At 38.5% G+C, this 14921-nt stretch overlaps 1 protein-coding gene across 1 annotated transcript in view; it reads left to right on the top strand.

Annotated features, from left to right (window-relative positions):
• Positions 1-1856: 1856 nt before the first annotated feature.
• XPO7 (exportin 7) overlaps positions 1857-14921 on the top strand; it is a 40623-nt gene continuing 27558 nt past the window's right edge. Inside the window, 8 exon segments of the mRNA XM_011968770.1 lie at positions 1857-1931; positions 2476-2622; positions 5112-5205; positions 5764-5930; positions 7501-7566; positions 10303-10407; positions 11987-12152; positions 13336-13409. Of these exon segments, the coding sequence (XP_011824160.1) occupies positions 1911-1931; positions 2476-2622; positions 5112-5205; positions 5764-5930; positions 7501-7566; positions 10303-10407; positions 11987-12152; positions 13336-13409 (840 nt within the window). The 5' untranslated portion in view covers positions 1857-1910.

A 14921-nucleotide genomic window follows, 5' to 3' on the forward strand; every position in this document is an offset into this window, starting at 1 on the left:
TGACGAATAGGAAAACATTTGACATAGATGTTATCATGCCAAGGAGAGTGCCGTGGTGTGTTTTTGGCCACCCTTAGTGTGAAGTACTAGTTTTAATAGCTAATCAAATCATTGTAGGATAAATTATTTTATGCTAGGCCAAAAAGAAGGTGATTCAAAAGAACCTAACCATTAGTTTTGTTTGGGAAACGCTGGTAACTAAAAAACCATAAATGTTAATGTCTCATTCCTCTCTCCTTCATTGGTAGTGTGGGCAACCCAAAGAAAATGACCCCGTTTTTCAGATGTTTCCACTAATTGTTTGGGAAAACATAATTGTTTCCCATTTGTTCTTCTGGGAACAAAAAAAAATGGAGTTGTCGTTCTTCAAACTGTGTAAATGGTCAAATTGCGTTTTTGTTTTTTAAACAGTCTTGTTTCCTGAGCTGAGAATGCATTACCAGACTTACCCTGCAGTATGTTTTGTCTGCTAAATTAAAGCAAATCAAAACAAAACAACAACAAAAAGCCCACCATAACCTGCATGTAGGTTTTTAGCAGTAAGGAATTACCTGTGACAGATGCTTAGCCATTGTCATGTGAACAACTTTGTTGTAATAAACATAAACAAGAGTTGCATGGGGGAACCATGGGAACTGATTGATCAGACTTTAAGAAGAGCCATTATACCGTAAGCATCAGGACTGTTTAGGGAGTGTCGGTTCAGGATGTTGGAAAGCTCAGTGTGTGATGGCTGTGGAGGTTCTGAGGCTGCTGCTACTCCCGGATACCTGATGCCAGGTTTTATAGCAGCTTACGTTTTAGTTACAGTGTCTTTCTCTTGATGTCTTTCTTGTTACCTATTTTCCTAAATAATTTTTTTCAATAAGGTCTTGAGCAGTACTGGCAAGCATAAAAATGGCTTTTGCATGTATTTTATGGAATGTACGTAATTAGCCTTACCTTCTACTTGAGTTCATAAGCCGTGTGAATAAACTCAGGTCCTACTTGTAGAACTTTATTGCTTGAGATCTGACTTTGCAATTGCAATTTTCTCCATGCTCTTGAATTGAAGAAGATATTAAGTGGGACCCCTGGAAATCAGAAACAGGTTAAACATAAGCCTAATCAAAGTCCCAAGATTATTCGAAAGATGGTTTGTTTTGTTTTAAGGGCAAGGTTGTTGTGTTTGTTCTTTTGGGGGCTCTCTGAAGTGAGACTGATGATCTTAGGGTGTCAGTATTCATCGTTCTTAGGGTGTCAGTATTCATCGTTCTTGTTTCCTTTCAGTTAGTGTTGGAAATTTATTAACCAGGTTGAGTAAAATATGAATCCTGCCCTAAGGGCTTTCCTGCTTAGTGGAAAAGCTGTGATTTTTAAAGACACAGTGTAATGAAATAAAGTGATAATGAAAAGCCTTGGGCAGACTGGCTGTGTAATGTATTTTAGGCAATTTACACAGGTTGGTTTAATTATTATTATTTTTGTTCTTGTCAGAATTGTCCTTTCTAATAGTAGGATCTCTCAAACTATCCTTGCTGCTGGTGAAAATAGGCTCCAGTTTTTTCTTAAAGTCCAAACCATTCCTTTAAAGGCTAACAGATGTTTACTCTCCACTTCAGTCAGTGAAAGGTGATATTTAAGTATAGTCTTAACTAGTTACTTTTCTCTTTGCCTTTAAATACCACATTAAGTGCAAGTATATATGCATCCCTGTGGGTTTTTGACCAAAGCACACACCCATACCCCTTCCTGCCTCCCTGGAACTGGTTCAAGATTTGGAGAGAAGAGTTTGCTTGTGGGTGTTTCCCTTGTCTTATCTCTAAGTGAGCATATGCTAGGGTTGAATTTATTTTGATCCTTTCATTTTAAATTTGGAACCGAAGTAAGAGTTTAAAGTGCAACAGAAGAGAGTCTGCTGAACTTTAGACATGAGGGATCCAGGGAGGAAGGTGCGTAAATACATCCTGAAGCTTTCTCTAGAGGTTTTCTCATACAGGTGACCATCTTTACACATATACAGTATTGTAAGCTAATAACTACTATTCAAAGGAATATTTAAAGCTATATGAAAATGTATGTGGCACTTATGTCATGTTTATGTGCTTAATTTTAGTAGCCGTGCCTCTAGTATTTCACACTTTTTACATTAATAGCAGAATAAGTAAATTCTGAATTTTTATTTGAAAGCCTTTTAGGAAAGCTTAGGAGGCTGGCTATTTGTAAGGGGAAAAATGTATCATGTATGATTGATCTTCAAGGGAATGATGAAAAAGTATATAGGTATTTTAAGCATTTTATCATTTTGTCTTCTATAGCATCAGATAAAGAGACCTATAAATGGTTATTAGGTGAATGTTACCCAGGTCCTCCTCAGAGTTCAGAAGCAATTCTTTCTTTACTGATTATTATTTATCTTTGTTCGTTAATTTTAAGCACACTTGCTTGCATTTGTAGTAGGCTGAACTGATTTCTTTCCTGACTGATCTTTTCCAGAGCCTGGCCCAACTAGAGAATCTGTGCAAACAGCTGTATGAAACCACAGACACAACCACTCGACTCCAGGCAGAGAAAGCCTTGGTTGAATTTACCAACAGCCCCGATTGCCTGAGCAAGTGCCAGCTACTCCTCGAAAGAGGAAGTGTGCGTAAGATCTGAAAATCCTAAAGGATAACGGGCACTTAGGAAACTTTATTCTGGTTGTCTGTGTAGGGATGGCTTGGGATAGCTTCTGTTTCCTGATTTTTCTAGGTGTCCCTGACTTATTTTCACTTTTAAAAAGTACCATACCTACCAGGTTGGCAAAACGGCCATACAGCCTCATCAAGAAAATCTCTTTGAACATGCATTTCTGTTCTGTAATTTTTCATCCTAAATTTCCAGAACTTGTTTTCTGCTTTTACATTTAAGTGCCATATCCTATCCTTTCCAGAATAAGATAGGACTGTAGATAAATGACCTTTTTATTTATTATGTATTTTTTTTTTTTTTTTGAGACGGAGTTTCAAAAAAACTCTTGTTGCCCAGGCTGGAGTGCAATGGCGCAATCTCGGCTCACTGCAACTTCCACCTCCTGGGTTCAAGCGATTCTCCTGCCTCAGCCTCCCGAGTGGCTGGGATCACAGGCATGCACCACCAAGCCTGGCTAATTTTGTATTTTTTTTTTTTAGTAGGGACGGGCTTTCTCCATGTTGGTCAAGCTGGTCTCGAACTCCTAAGGTGATCCACCCGCCTCGGCCTCCCAAAGTGCTGGGATTACAGACGTGAGCCTCTGCACCCAGCCAATAAATGACATTTTTAATCCGAAGTGCTAATACAAGATCCTCAGTCTTCTCTGTGTTTTGTGTCCTCTCTGCCACAGCTGCTGTTTATTGCCTTGCAAGTCCAGTAACAGTGACCTTGACAATGAAATTACAGGAGATTGTAGGATTTTAAATGGAATTAGAACCTCCTCCAGCTTAAAAATGTCATTGCAGTGATCAAAATAATGTTCCTAATGAGATATAATTCGATAAAATCACTATCTTTGGCAAGATAGAAGTGTTGGTAAGGGCAGGATCCCCCCAGGGTCCCATGAAAGGGCATCATGAGAGGCAGATCCCAGCTAGACTTCGGCAGCAAGCACTGGCCTTCTTTAAATAAAGTGGCAACGTACAGTGCAGTCCTCATATTTTCCCTAATTCTCAAACAGCTTCCCAGTCGTGCTTACCTATATTACGCTCTTTCACAGATGAAAGAGAAGACACCAAGAAAAGGCACATGTATTAGCCATCATTCTTGTGTGTGTGAAAAAAGAAATGATAATGCCATGTGGTATTCTGAACAACAGTAATCCCTAAAGAATTAGTTAATCGAAATTTGCTTTCCAAAAGTTTCCATAAGACTGGAATGAAATGTGAAAAAATGAAAGTTAATTGGTTGAAAGGATAGAATTCTAGTTGACTTTATTTTTGACTTTTTATAAGTATCATAATATTGTTTATACAATAAATAGAACAAATTATAATTGGTTGAAATTATCCCTTAGTAGCTGAGGGATATAACTTTTTCCCCAAGTATCTGAATGATACAAAGTCATGGTCAGAGATTGTGTGGTGGTCTGTTCTGAGTTTTATGCACGTAGTGTTTTATATATTTCTCTTAAATCACTTGGTGTTTGGATTGATGCGCTTGTATTTGTCCTGTGGGAGATGCCCAGCTAGCTCTGCCAGCTAACTCCTGCTGGAGCGACAGTACAGTCTCTCTCACCACTAATCTTATACCTGGTGGTATTATGTAATACTAACATAAATGGATAGTCTGAAGGACTACCATCTTAAGGACTTTCTGTGTCATAGACAATTGTCCTTGACCCTTGATTAAAATACTTTCATGGTTCTGAGCCTGTTCCTGTTTTATGGCATTGTATATAATATAGCCACATGGAGGAATTCTTCCATGGCTCCTTTTTAGGCATTTTGATCAAATGGAATGCTTTGAGTCTCCATAAGGTTAATACTTGTTAAAGCCACATTTGAGAATGTGATGAAGCTATTCCATTGCTTAAGGCATAATTTTTATTTCTCACAAATAACCTTAACTTTACTTTTAAACTATCATATACATTTCCCAGCACAATAGCTGATTGATAGCTGCACTGATGGAAAGATACAATTTGGAGATTAATTACACAGCATAGTATGGTGGTTTCCTCTAATAATTCTTTTCTTTTTTCTCTAATATGCCATAGAAATATTTTGAGGTGAAACTGTTTGAAATATCATTATAACAGATACTGAGGGGAGATTTCTTGGTTTAAATAAGGGGAGAGATTTTTTTTTTCTAATCTCTCTCTTTCTGAAAAGTTGCCCTCTAGTGTCTGTCCCTCAGAGTGAAGCAGATATCGGTATTAGATTCAGTTTGATCATACTGCTACTTTATCTTTCCCGTTGTTCATTGTTGAAGTCAGCTAAATAAACTTATGCTATGTGGTTCATTTTTCCTCAGAGCAGTAGACCCTCTAAAATCCAGAGGATCAAATCTGCCAAAACTGATTGCCTTTTCTTGAGTCTGAGCACAGATCTCCAAGTTAAAAACCTTGTGGCTGGCTTGCTCAAAACAATTTTAAGTCCTTTTTCCCTCTCTTTTCACAGTCCTCTTACTCCCAGTTACTGGCAGCTACATGCCTTACCAAGCTTGTATCACGCACAAACAACCCCTTACCATTGGAACAGCGAATAGATATTCGTAAGTGGAAAATTTTCTGTTCTGTCTTGAAGAAAATAGTTTGTTTAGTGATGCGCTAGTAATAGTCAAATGTATGTGTTTGTTCAGTGATGTGCTGAGATTGCTAACCATACAAAAATGTCTAGAATCCAGCTTGTTTCCAGAATTTGGGGCTTATGAAAGTGAAGGGCCCAACGCAATTACTTCTGAATAAAGCCTAAGTCCTCCCTTTTGTCATCAGAAGATTTCTTTCATTCATCTTTTCTTTACTGTCGCTAATAACTAAGAAAAACATTGTTAACGATTTTGAATTCTGTGTAGACCACATTCTTTAGCTACCTAGGAGTAGAGTCATAGTAGCTATACTGCAAATTCTTCACGTGACAAAATAAAATTCTGAATTAGAACACCTACAAATCTTAAATTTGGAACAGTAGCATAAAGAATTAAGACAGTTTGGGTTAAATAGTCTAAATTTATAATTTCTTGGCCATTTAGCATGTCTAAAGATATACACCCTTCTCTGGCAGAGCTTTCTGTTATGTGGATTGGTTTTGTTTGTTGTTTTTTTTTTAATAGGGAACTATGTGCTCAACTACCTTGCCACTCGGCCAAAGTTGGCTACTTTCGTGACACAAGCACTTATTCAGTTATATGCCAGAATCACAAAACTGGGCTGGTTTGACTGTCAGAAGGATGACTATGTCTTCAGAAATGCAATCACAGATGTCACAAGGTTTTTACAGGTACAGTGTATATATTTGATGTAATGGGAATGACAGAGCCAGCATATACATGTATATAAACACACACACACGCTTACGCGCTTATCTACTTTTTAAACATGACACAAAATAGAATTATTTGATATATTCTCTTCTGCATGTTTTTTACCCTTAGTGTGTCTTGGTAGTGTTTGCATGTTGGCAAAAACAAACCTTGTCTCAGTCTTTCAAATCCGTATATATGGTCCCAAGCGAAAATATGATAATTTAATTAATTAGTTAATATTTTATAGATGGGCATTTCCTGGGTTTTTTTGTTTGTTTGTTTTTTGTTTTTTGAGTGTTACATTAATACCTCAGTGAGTAGCCCGGTAGATTTATTTTGAATAAGTGTGTTTGTAGGGTCAATTCCTAGCCTAGGAAAGATATTTCCAAGTTATCTTCAAAAAAGTTATACAGCATGCACTTCATAATGATGTTTTGGTCAACAGTAGACCACATACACAACAGCAGTCCCATAAAATTATAATGGAGCCTAGTGATGTTGAACTGTCTTAATGTTGTGGCACAATTTATTTTTTAAGTAAATTTAGTGTAGCCTAAGTGTACATATTTATAAAGTCTGTAGTGGTGTACAGCAATGTTCTTGGCCTTCACATCCACTCACCACTCACTCACTGACTCACCCAGAACAACTTTCAATCCTGTAAGCTTCATTCATGGTAAGCACCTAGACAGGTGTAGCTTTTTTGAAAAAAATCTTTTATGCTGTATTTTTACTTTATCTTTGCTATGTTTAGGTACACAAACACTTACCATTGTTATAGTTGCCCACAGTGTAGTCATGTGGTAGACAAGTTTGTGCCTAGGAACAATAGCCTGTACCATATAACCTAGGTGTGTAGTAGACTGTACCATGTAGGTTTTTGTAAGTACACTCTATGATGTTAGCACAACAGTGAAATCCTCTAATAACACATTTCGTAGAATGTATCGCCATCATTAAGTGACTCATGACTGTATCTACTTCCACCAACAGTTGATAAGAGAACCTGCTTACCTCAGCCCTGGAAGCTAAACTTTTTACTTTTTCCCATTTAATAGGTTAAAAAAATTGGTATCTTATTGTTTGGGTTATGAGTGAGACAAATTTTCATATGCTTGTATTTATTGCTTATATTTGTTTTTCTGTGAACTTCTATTTATATCTTAAGCACATTTCCTCACATTCTTTACCTTTTGCTTATTGTTGTATACAGTCTCTTTGTAAAATGTGTTGCTTACTTGTCATTTACTTTAGTGATGTATTTTGCAATTTACCTTTTTAAAATGTATGTGCTATAATGTTTATGGGAATTTTTTTAATGTAAAAGTTTTAAATTTTGATGAAGTCAGATTTCTCAGTGTTCCTTTGTGGTGACAGTTAGGTTTTATTTCCAGCAAAAAAACAGTTTTATGATTCCTTGCTGCCTTGTCTAGGCAGTTTTACTAATGACACAGGAGGCCATCATTCAAAAGTATGAGTGCATGCCAAATGCCAAAACCGAGCACCCATGACAGCTCTTTCTACCTTATGCTTTTTTTTAACCAGGATAGTGTTGAATACTGCATCATTGGTGTCACAATTTTATCTCAGCTAACCAATGAAATTAATCAAGTAAGTGCTACAGCCTTCCTCATTGAAGTAAGTGCCATATTTTTTCTTAGTATTGGTGTTTTCTGCTGTGTGTGGGATGATCTTTTTTGGCAGTTGTGTGCTTTTGCGGTAAGTGATTAATGCCCTTTTGAAACAAAATAGTTCCATTGGGTTTTCCTCTGTAAGTGCAACTCACTTTTTGTCCTGTTCCCCTTCTGTCTCCAGGTTGTTTTCCCCTTTTCCATTTTAGCTTTTTTTTTTTTTTTTTAAATTGGTACTAATTTTCATTTTAGAGATAAAAGCGATCCCAGCACTTTGGGAGGCCAAGGCAGGCGGATCACCTGAGGTCAGGAGATCCAGATCAGCCTAGCTAACATGTTGAAACCCCTTTTCTACTAAAAATACAAAAAATTAGTCGAGCATGGTGGCATGTACCTGTAGTCCCAGCCACTCGGGAGGCTGAGGCAGGAGAATCGCTTGAACCCGGGAGGCGAAGGTTGCAGTGAGCCAAGATCGTGCTATTGCACTCCAGCTTGGGCAACAAGGGAAGATTCCATCTCAAAAAAAAAGGGTGAAATACTACTGCTTTGCCCATGAAAGAGAATGACTTCAAAAAAGGGACCATAAAGGTCGACCTTTTGTGTGCCCCTTCTGCTCCTGTATACCTTGAAAGTTTTAAATGGTCATTGATGTCACAGAATACTACAGAGGAAACACCAGTGGCTTTCTTTTGCCCTGGCTATATTTTAGTCATTTACTTTTTTATCCAGCTAAAAATTTGTGATTATAGAACAGGCCCGTATCAATATTAGTTATAACATCTCACCCTTAAGTTGGAAGCATGTTAATGATATTAGCATTACTTTTGCTATTGCTCATAATTCTGCAGACATTTTTATTAACCCTGAGAAATCTTAACTGTGAGTTGGTCCTATTTCAAATGTGTTAGCTGAGAGCCTGTGAAAATTGGGAGTCCCTGTTGTGTTCTCTTGCCACATGCAGTCCCCATTGTGATCAGTAATTACCAAAATAATAACAGCTTACACTTTTGAGTGATCGCTGTTACCACCATTCTAAGCACTTTATAGTAACTAATTTTATTCTCGAAACAGTCATATGAGGTAGGTACTGTGTTTATCCCATTTTCTGGATCAGGAAACTGAGGCACATAAAGATGAAATCATTTGCCTAAGGTTTCACAAGCAACGAATGTGATTCAAACCCAAATAGTCTTATCCTAGAGCCTGTGTTCTTAACAACTAATGTGCTGTTTAACCACTCTTACCTTTGCAGCAGAAGAGCAGATGCATTAACTAAGGATAGAGATTGTGGACTTAATGTTTTCCCCTTTGAAGCTTGGCCCCACAGAGTACATACATTTTGATATATGTATAATAAAAAACTTTTCAAGATTTTACTTTTCTAAGAAAATGATGAAATTGTGTGTACCATTTAGTGTGTAGTCATTCTCTGTATTATGATCAGTATAACAGATTATATGATACATAATTTAGCAAGACCTTTATTATGTAAGACACATAACACAATGACAGAAGCAAAAATTGGAGAATATTTTGAGCCTCTAAATCATTTGAATTTTCCATTGTTTTGTGATTGTCAGATTCAAAAAAGAAAGTATATTTCTGCCACTATTCTTACTTAGAACCTAGAAATAAAATTAGGAAGACTGGTTTGTCAGTAATCTTGGCTGTGTTACACTTTAATGTGGCAAAAACAAAATGAGTCTGCTCTTGGATGAATTGATCAGTAAACAGAAGAGATTTAAGCTTTCAGTACGTGGTTAGACTGAAAATACTCTTGACAACTTTGAAGTTATTTTATTCCACATGTTGAGTACCTACTGTGTATTAGGACTAGGAGCATACTAAAGAAGTAAAAGATTTAGTTCTTAGCCACAAAAACATTTATAATTTAGCTGAAAACACAAGAACAGCGAAATAAGAGACCAATACAACCACTTAAATTAAGTTTTCACTTCTGCGGTATAGACAATATGTTGAAATAGGTTAGAAAAGGAGGCAAATATTATGGGCTCTTGTCATTTGGAAATTCTGCAGTAACTTCACGTTGAGGTTTTGTTTTTATTTTTGTTTTTGTTTTGAGTTTTGCTTACCAAAATCAAAGCCTCGTTACTCTGTCTGTGGGTGTTTAAGAGACAGGATCTCACTCTGCTGTCCAGGCTGGAGTACAGTGCAGCCATGAATGTCTGGACTGAAGGCCCTCCTGAGTAGCTGGGACTTACAGGCATGAACCACCACACCGACTTTTTTTTTTTTTTTAATTTTTAGAGGTGGTGGTGGGGGGTCTCACTGTGTCTGCTCCTGGGCTCAAATGATCCTCCTGCCTCAACCTCCCAAAGTTATAGAATTACAGAGGTGAGTCACCACGCCTGGCCCATTAACCCACAGTACAACATGAAAGTAATTATCAATAATGTCTGCCAACAATTTAAGTTTTACCTCCCTGAATACAAAGGAAAATAAGAATTTGCAGCAGAGATTATCTCTCCTTTTGTTTTCCTTCTGTAAGCTAAAGAGAAAGGATACCCTGGCTGTTAGCAGTTTACTATCCTACATCCTTTCACTAGATATGGTTTCACAATAATTTAAATGTTAAAAATGTATTTTATATTTATGTTGCTCTTACTGGAAATCCTTCTAGCTTATTTGAAGTCTACATGAAAAGTTCTTTTTTTGCAATTAATTCTTTGCATTGGTTTCTTCTTTTTCTGCACAGGCAGACACCACCCATCCTTTAACCAAGCACAGAAAAATAGCCTCTTCTTTTCGCGATTCATCATTATTTGATATCTTCACACTTTCCTGCAATTTACTAAAACAGGTGAGCATGTAGTTTGGGTCATGCTTCCCAGTTTCTTTTGAAAGAATGAGAATAGATGGGAATTTGTTAAATGTCAGCTTGTAACTGACCCTATGAGAGTTTATGCATCTCTTTAATCATCATCTCTTACATAAGACTCATAGAGGTGTTGAAGGAACTGGTCAGAGTGACCACTGAGGTTGGAGAAATGATTGTCACTTCCCTATTTCAGATCAATTCCTCTAGGTAAAGAGAAGTAAGTGAGCACTTATCCCATACTCCTATCTTAAAGGGATCTGGTTTACCTAACTCAAAGTTTGAAGTTCTGTTGTTGTTGTTTTTATAACCACATAAAATATTTCTATATGGTGTGAAAGCATGTTCGTTTTATGGTGTTTGGATTCTTAGTGCTCTGAAAGTAGGTTCAGACTACATTGTTAGCATACAGAAATCAGGCTGGTTCTCCTGTCCCCCGCTGAGTTAAAAGCAGCACATAAACAAGCAACATCTGTAAGGAAAAGTAGATTTTGAATTTTTAACATCCATTTGGATTTAATAACCTGGAGGGGTAGACAGTATCACATAAGGAAATTACCTGTGTTAAAATTGAAAGTTGGTGTTTCAGTTCATTTATTGATAGAGCTGAACTGAGAAAGAAGTGTTAAGCTGGGAGTTCCACACAGTTGCAACACAGCTCAGATGCTTTGTCCCTATAGAAAGCTAAATAGGGTTGGCCTCTGGCTTTTTGTTCATTTTTGTAGTTTTGTTCTCATTTTCCAACATTTCCCAATTTTAGTTTTAGAAGCCAGTTTGTATTCTTTCTGTTATTCCAGTTAACGATATTCATCTTTTTCCTCAATTACTTAGTTTTACCTTAGAATTCCCAGATAATCCTCAGGTTAAGCAAAGCTGCCTAGCAAAAGCTGTTGCACCCCCTGGAGGGGAAAAGCTTTTAAGAAAACTAAGGATTGAATCCTCCTTACTGATACCATCAGAACAAATAATTAGCCAGCCAGTCACGAAGGCTCAGCTAGTGTAACCTTGGAAGGGACAGGCACGGTAGCTATGGCCAGTCCTCACCTGTAGTCTGCAGGTACATTGCAGATGAGGAAATAAAATTCAGTGATGATTTTAATTCTGGTTTGAGAGATTTTTGGTAATAGTGGTTGTAAAAACAAGGAAAGAAAGTAGGGCAGGGTGCTACTTTCTCAGAGCTCCCTCCAGAGTTTAATCCCTGCCCCGTCTAGAAATAACTAGGATCTCACATGCCAATAAAATAATCACAGGAGCCATATTGCTTCAGAATTCTCTGTGACCATTATGTCTACATTGTGTGAGGAATAAGTGTAAGTGTTAAAACGGGGCTTTCTTTAAATACCAACTTCATGTTTTTATAGTAAGTATGTTTTAATAGTATATAAGGAGCTAGGTATTTTCATAGTAACAGGTGATAGAAGTACGGTATCTTTGGAGAGAAGGGGACATTTTACTGTGCTCCCACATAGCCCTCCTTTTCTGACTTAACAGCTTTGTCGAGTCTGGTAGCAAGCTGGGAAGAGAGGAGTGATTTTGGGGGCTCATTATGTGGTAATTTTTACAGGCTTCAGGAAAGAATCTAAACTTGAATGATGAAAGTCAGCATGGCTTGCTCATGCAACTGCTCAAGCTCACTCATAACTGCCTCAACTTTGACTTCATCGGCACTTCCACTGATGAGTCTTCAGACGACCTGTGTACAGTGCAGATTCCCACCAGCTGGAGATCAGGTAACAGAACTTCCTCCACCTCAAAGGCTGTCACTCCCCTACAGAGTGTCTGTAGGATGATCTAAAGAACTCCTGGCAACCCCTGTGTATTATTTTTTTTTTTTTTTTTTTTTTTTTTTTGAGACGGAGTCTCGCTCTGTCGCCCAGGCTGGAGTGCAGTGGCACGATCACAGCTCACTGCAGCCTCAACCTCCGGGACTCAAGCAGTCTTCCCATCTCAGCCTCACAAGTATCTGGAACTACAGGCACATGCCACCACACCCGGCTAATTTTGTTTGTTTATGTTTTGTAGAAGTGGGGTCTCACTATGTTGCCCAAGCTCGTCTTGAACTCCTGGGCTCAAGTGATTCTCCTACCTTGGCCTCCCAGAGTGCTGGGACTACAGGTGTGAGCCACTGTGCCCAGCCAGTAACATCTATTTTATAATGTGGGGGAGGTTGTTGGAGTGATCTTATAGATCTGCCAGTGTCAAAGAACTTTTAAAATTGCTGATGAATAATAGTTACGTATTTCACCTTGCATTAATTGCCCAGAGACTTCTGTAATCTAGTTAGGATAATAACTGTCTTTAAAAACAAAATCAAACAGAACAACTTGTTCTTAGTTTGTCTTTGTATTCCAGAAGGATAAAAGTTTTGAATTCTTTTTATGGACAGAGGTGTTCAGATTAAGTTCTCAGAGAATTGAAAGAATGAATCTGTTTCTTAGAGAAGCTAAAATAGTACTTTCAAAAAAAGAAAAGAGGCTGGGCACGGTGGTTCACACCTGTAACCTCAGCACTTTGGGAGGCCTAGGCAGGCGGATCACGATCTCAGGAGTTCAAGACCAGCCTGGCCAACATGGTGAAACCCTGTCTCTACTAAAAATACAAAAATTAGCCGGGCATGGTGGCACGTGCCTGTAATCCCAGCTACTCGGGAGGCTGAGACAGGAGAATCGTTTGAACCAGGACCCAGGAGGCAGAGGTTACAGTGGGCTACAGAGGGAGACTCCATCTCAAGAAAAAGAGAAAAGAAAAAGGAAAACCGAAAAGCCCCTATTTGCTTATCACTTCCAAACGAAATAAATGCTCTGTAAGATAAGTAGGCATAAGGATGTGCTCCCTGATGTACAGTGCTGGAAGTATGCCAGCGGCAGTGTTCATCCCTAATAAAGTGATGTCTTTTGTCTTTTTCTTCCCCAGCATTCTTAGATTCTTCAACCCTGCAGCTGTTTTTTGACCTGTATCATTCCATCCCTCCTTCATTTTCACCTCTGGTGAGTCAGGACTACTGTTTCTTAAAGCAAACCTATTTCTAGAAGATAGCAATGGTGAATGAGCCTTATATTCATTTTGTTTTATAAGATTATATAAGTAAAGCATAGAAATACTAGGCTAGTTATCTAGTCTTTTGAGATTAAGCTTGTAGCCTAAAGGTTCTAGCCATGAAGTCTTAATTATTTTTAAATTATTCCTGTCTAAAGGCCAATTCCTGCAGATGGTCAAGCTCTTTTGGGTCTCATCGTGTATCTGACTTTATGCTGTTCCTGAAATGGCCACAGGCTAGCACCTGGGGATTCACCTAATACTGTCTAGTTGAACTATTAAGATTGTCCTGACTTAGAAAACCCCTCAGGTGTACGTTAGATTGTCATAAATGGAAACTGTAATGGGAAGGCTAATTTGCATACTTACCCTGAATAACATTTGAAAGCTGTTGGGAATGGTGCATTTCTCCTTTAAAGCCATAATTAACCTAAAACCTCAAAATTCATTCAGGTTCTAAAATACTATTGGTCTGGTATTTCAGATTGTTGGTGTAAATTACTGGTTGGTGTTGTACACAAAATATATAAAGAAAACACAGTGAAGTAATGAGTGGTATGCATAGTGTTTGTGCAGTAGAGGACTTTTCTGGTCATTGTAGCACTTCTCCAAATTAATATAGACCTTTATGGTCGCTGAAACATGATTTCAGTGTTGTTGGATGTATCGTTAAGGTTACTGCAAGAAAAAGTAGCACAGTCAAGAGGGATAATTAAGAAAGTACTTCTTGCAAAGGTGTGGTTAAAATGAAGGGACACCAACACGGGGTGGTGGTACATGCCCCTGGGGCTGGCAGTAGTGGGGAGCCTCAAAGGGCAAGTGAAGGAAATCTGGAGAGAGTTGAAGCTGTGGCTTAGAGGAGGGCTGGACAACAAGAACCATGGCCATCACTAGAGAAACTCTGCCACCACATAGCCAGGTGGATGGTCGGAAAAGGGGTACCATCTTCCCTCTGCCCTCTGATCTCCTGCTGGTGCTTTCCATTGGTTGAAGCCAACTAGAAGCCAGAGGCAAGGGAGCTTGGCTGCTGTCCTCAACAGAGGTCAGCCTCCTAGGAAATAGGGCAGGGTAGAGAAGGGTCAAAAGCAGATCTAGAGGGGCAAACACAGAATATAAATATCTAACAGCAGGAACAGGGGGAAATGTCTTCAGGGATAAAGCCGGCTTGTGTTTTTTTGTTTGTTTCTTTGAGGCAGAGTTTTGTTCTTGTTGACCATGCTGGAGTGGAATGGCACAATCCATGGGTTCAAGCGATTCTCCTACCTCAGCCTCCTGAGTAGCTGGAATTACAGGCATGAGCCACCATACCCAGCTCATTTTGTATTTTCAGTAGAGATGGGGTTTCTCCATGTTGGTCAGGCTGGTCTCAAACTCCCGACCTCAGGTGATCTGCCTGCTTCAGCCTCCCAAAGTGCTGGGATTACGGGAATGAGCCACCACGCTTGGCCAAAGCTGATTTTTTT

The sequence above is a fragment of the Mandrillus leucophaeus genome, unplaced genomic scaffold (genome assembly GCF_000951045.1).
Source record: "Mandrillus leucophaeus isolate KB7577 unplaced genomic scaffold, Mleu.le_1.0 Scaffold86, whole genome shotgun sequence".
NCBI classification, from domain to species: domain Eukaryota; kingdom Metazoa; phylum Chordata; class Mammalia; order Primates; family Cercopithecidae; genus Mandrillus; species Mandrillus leucophaeus.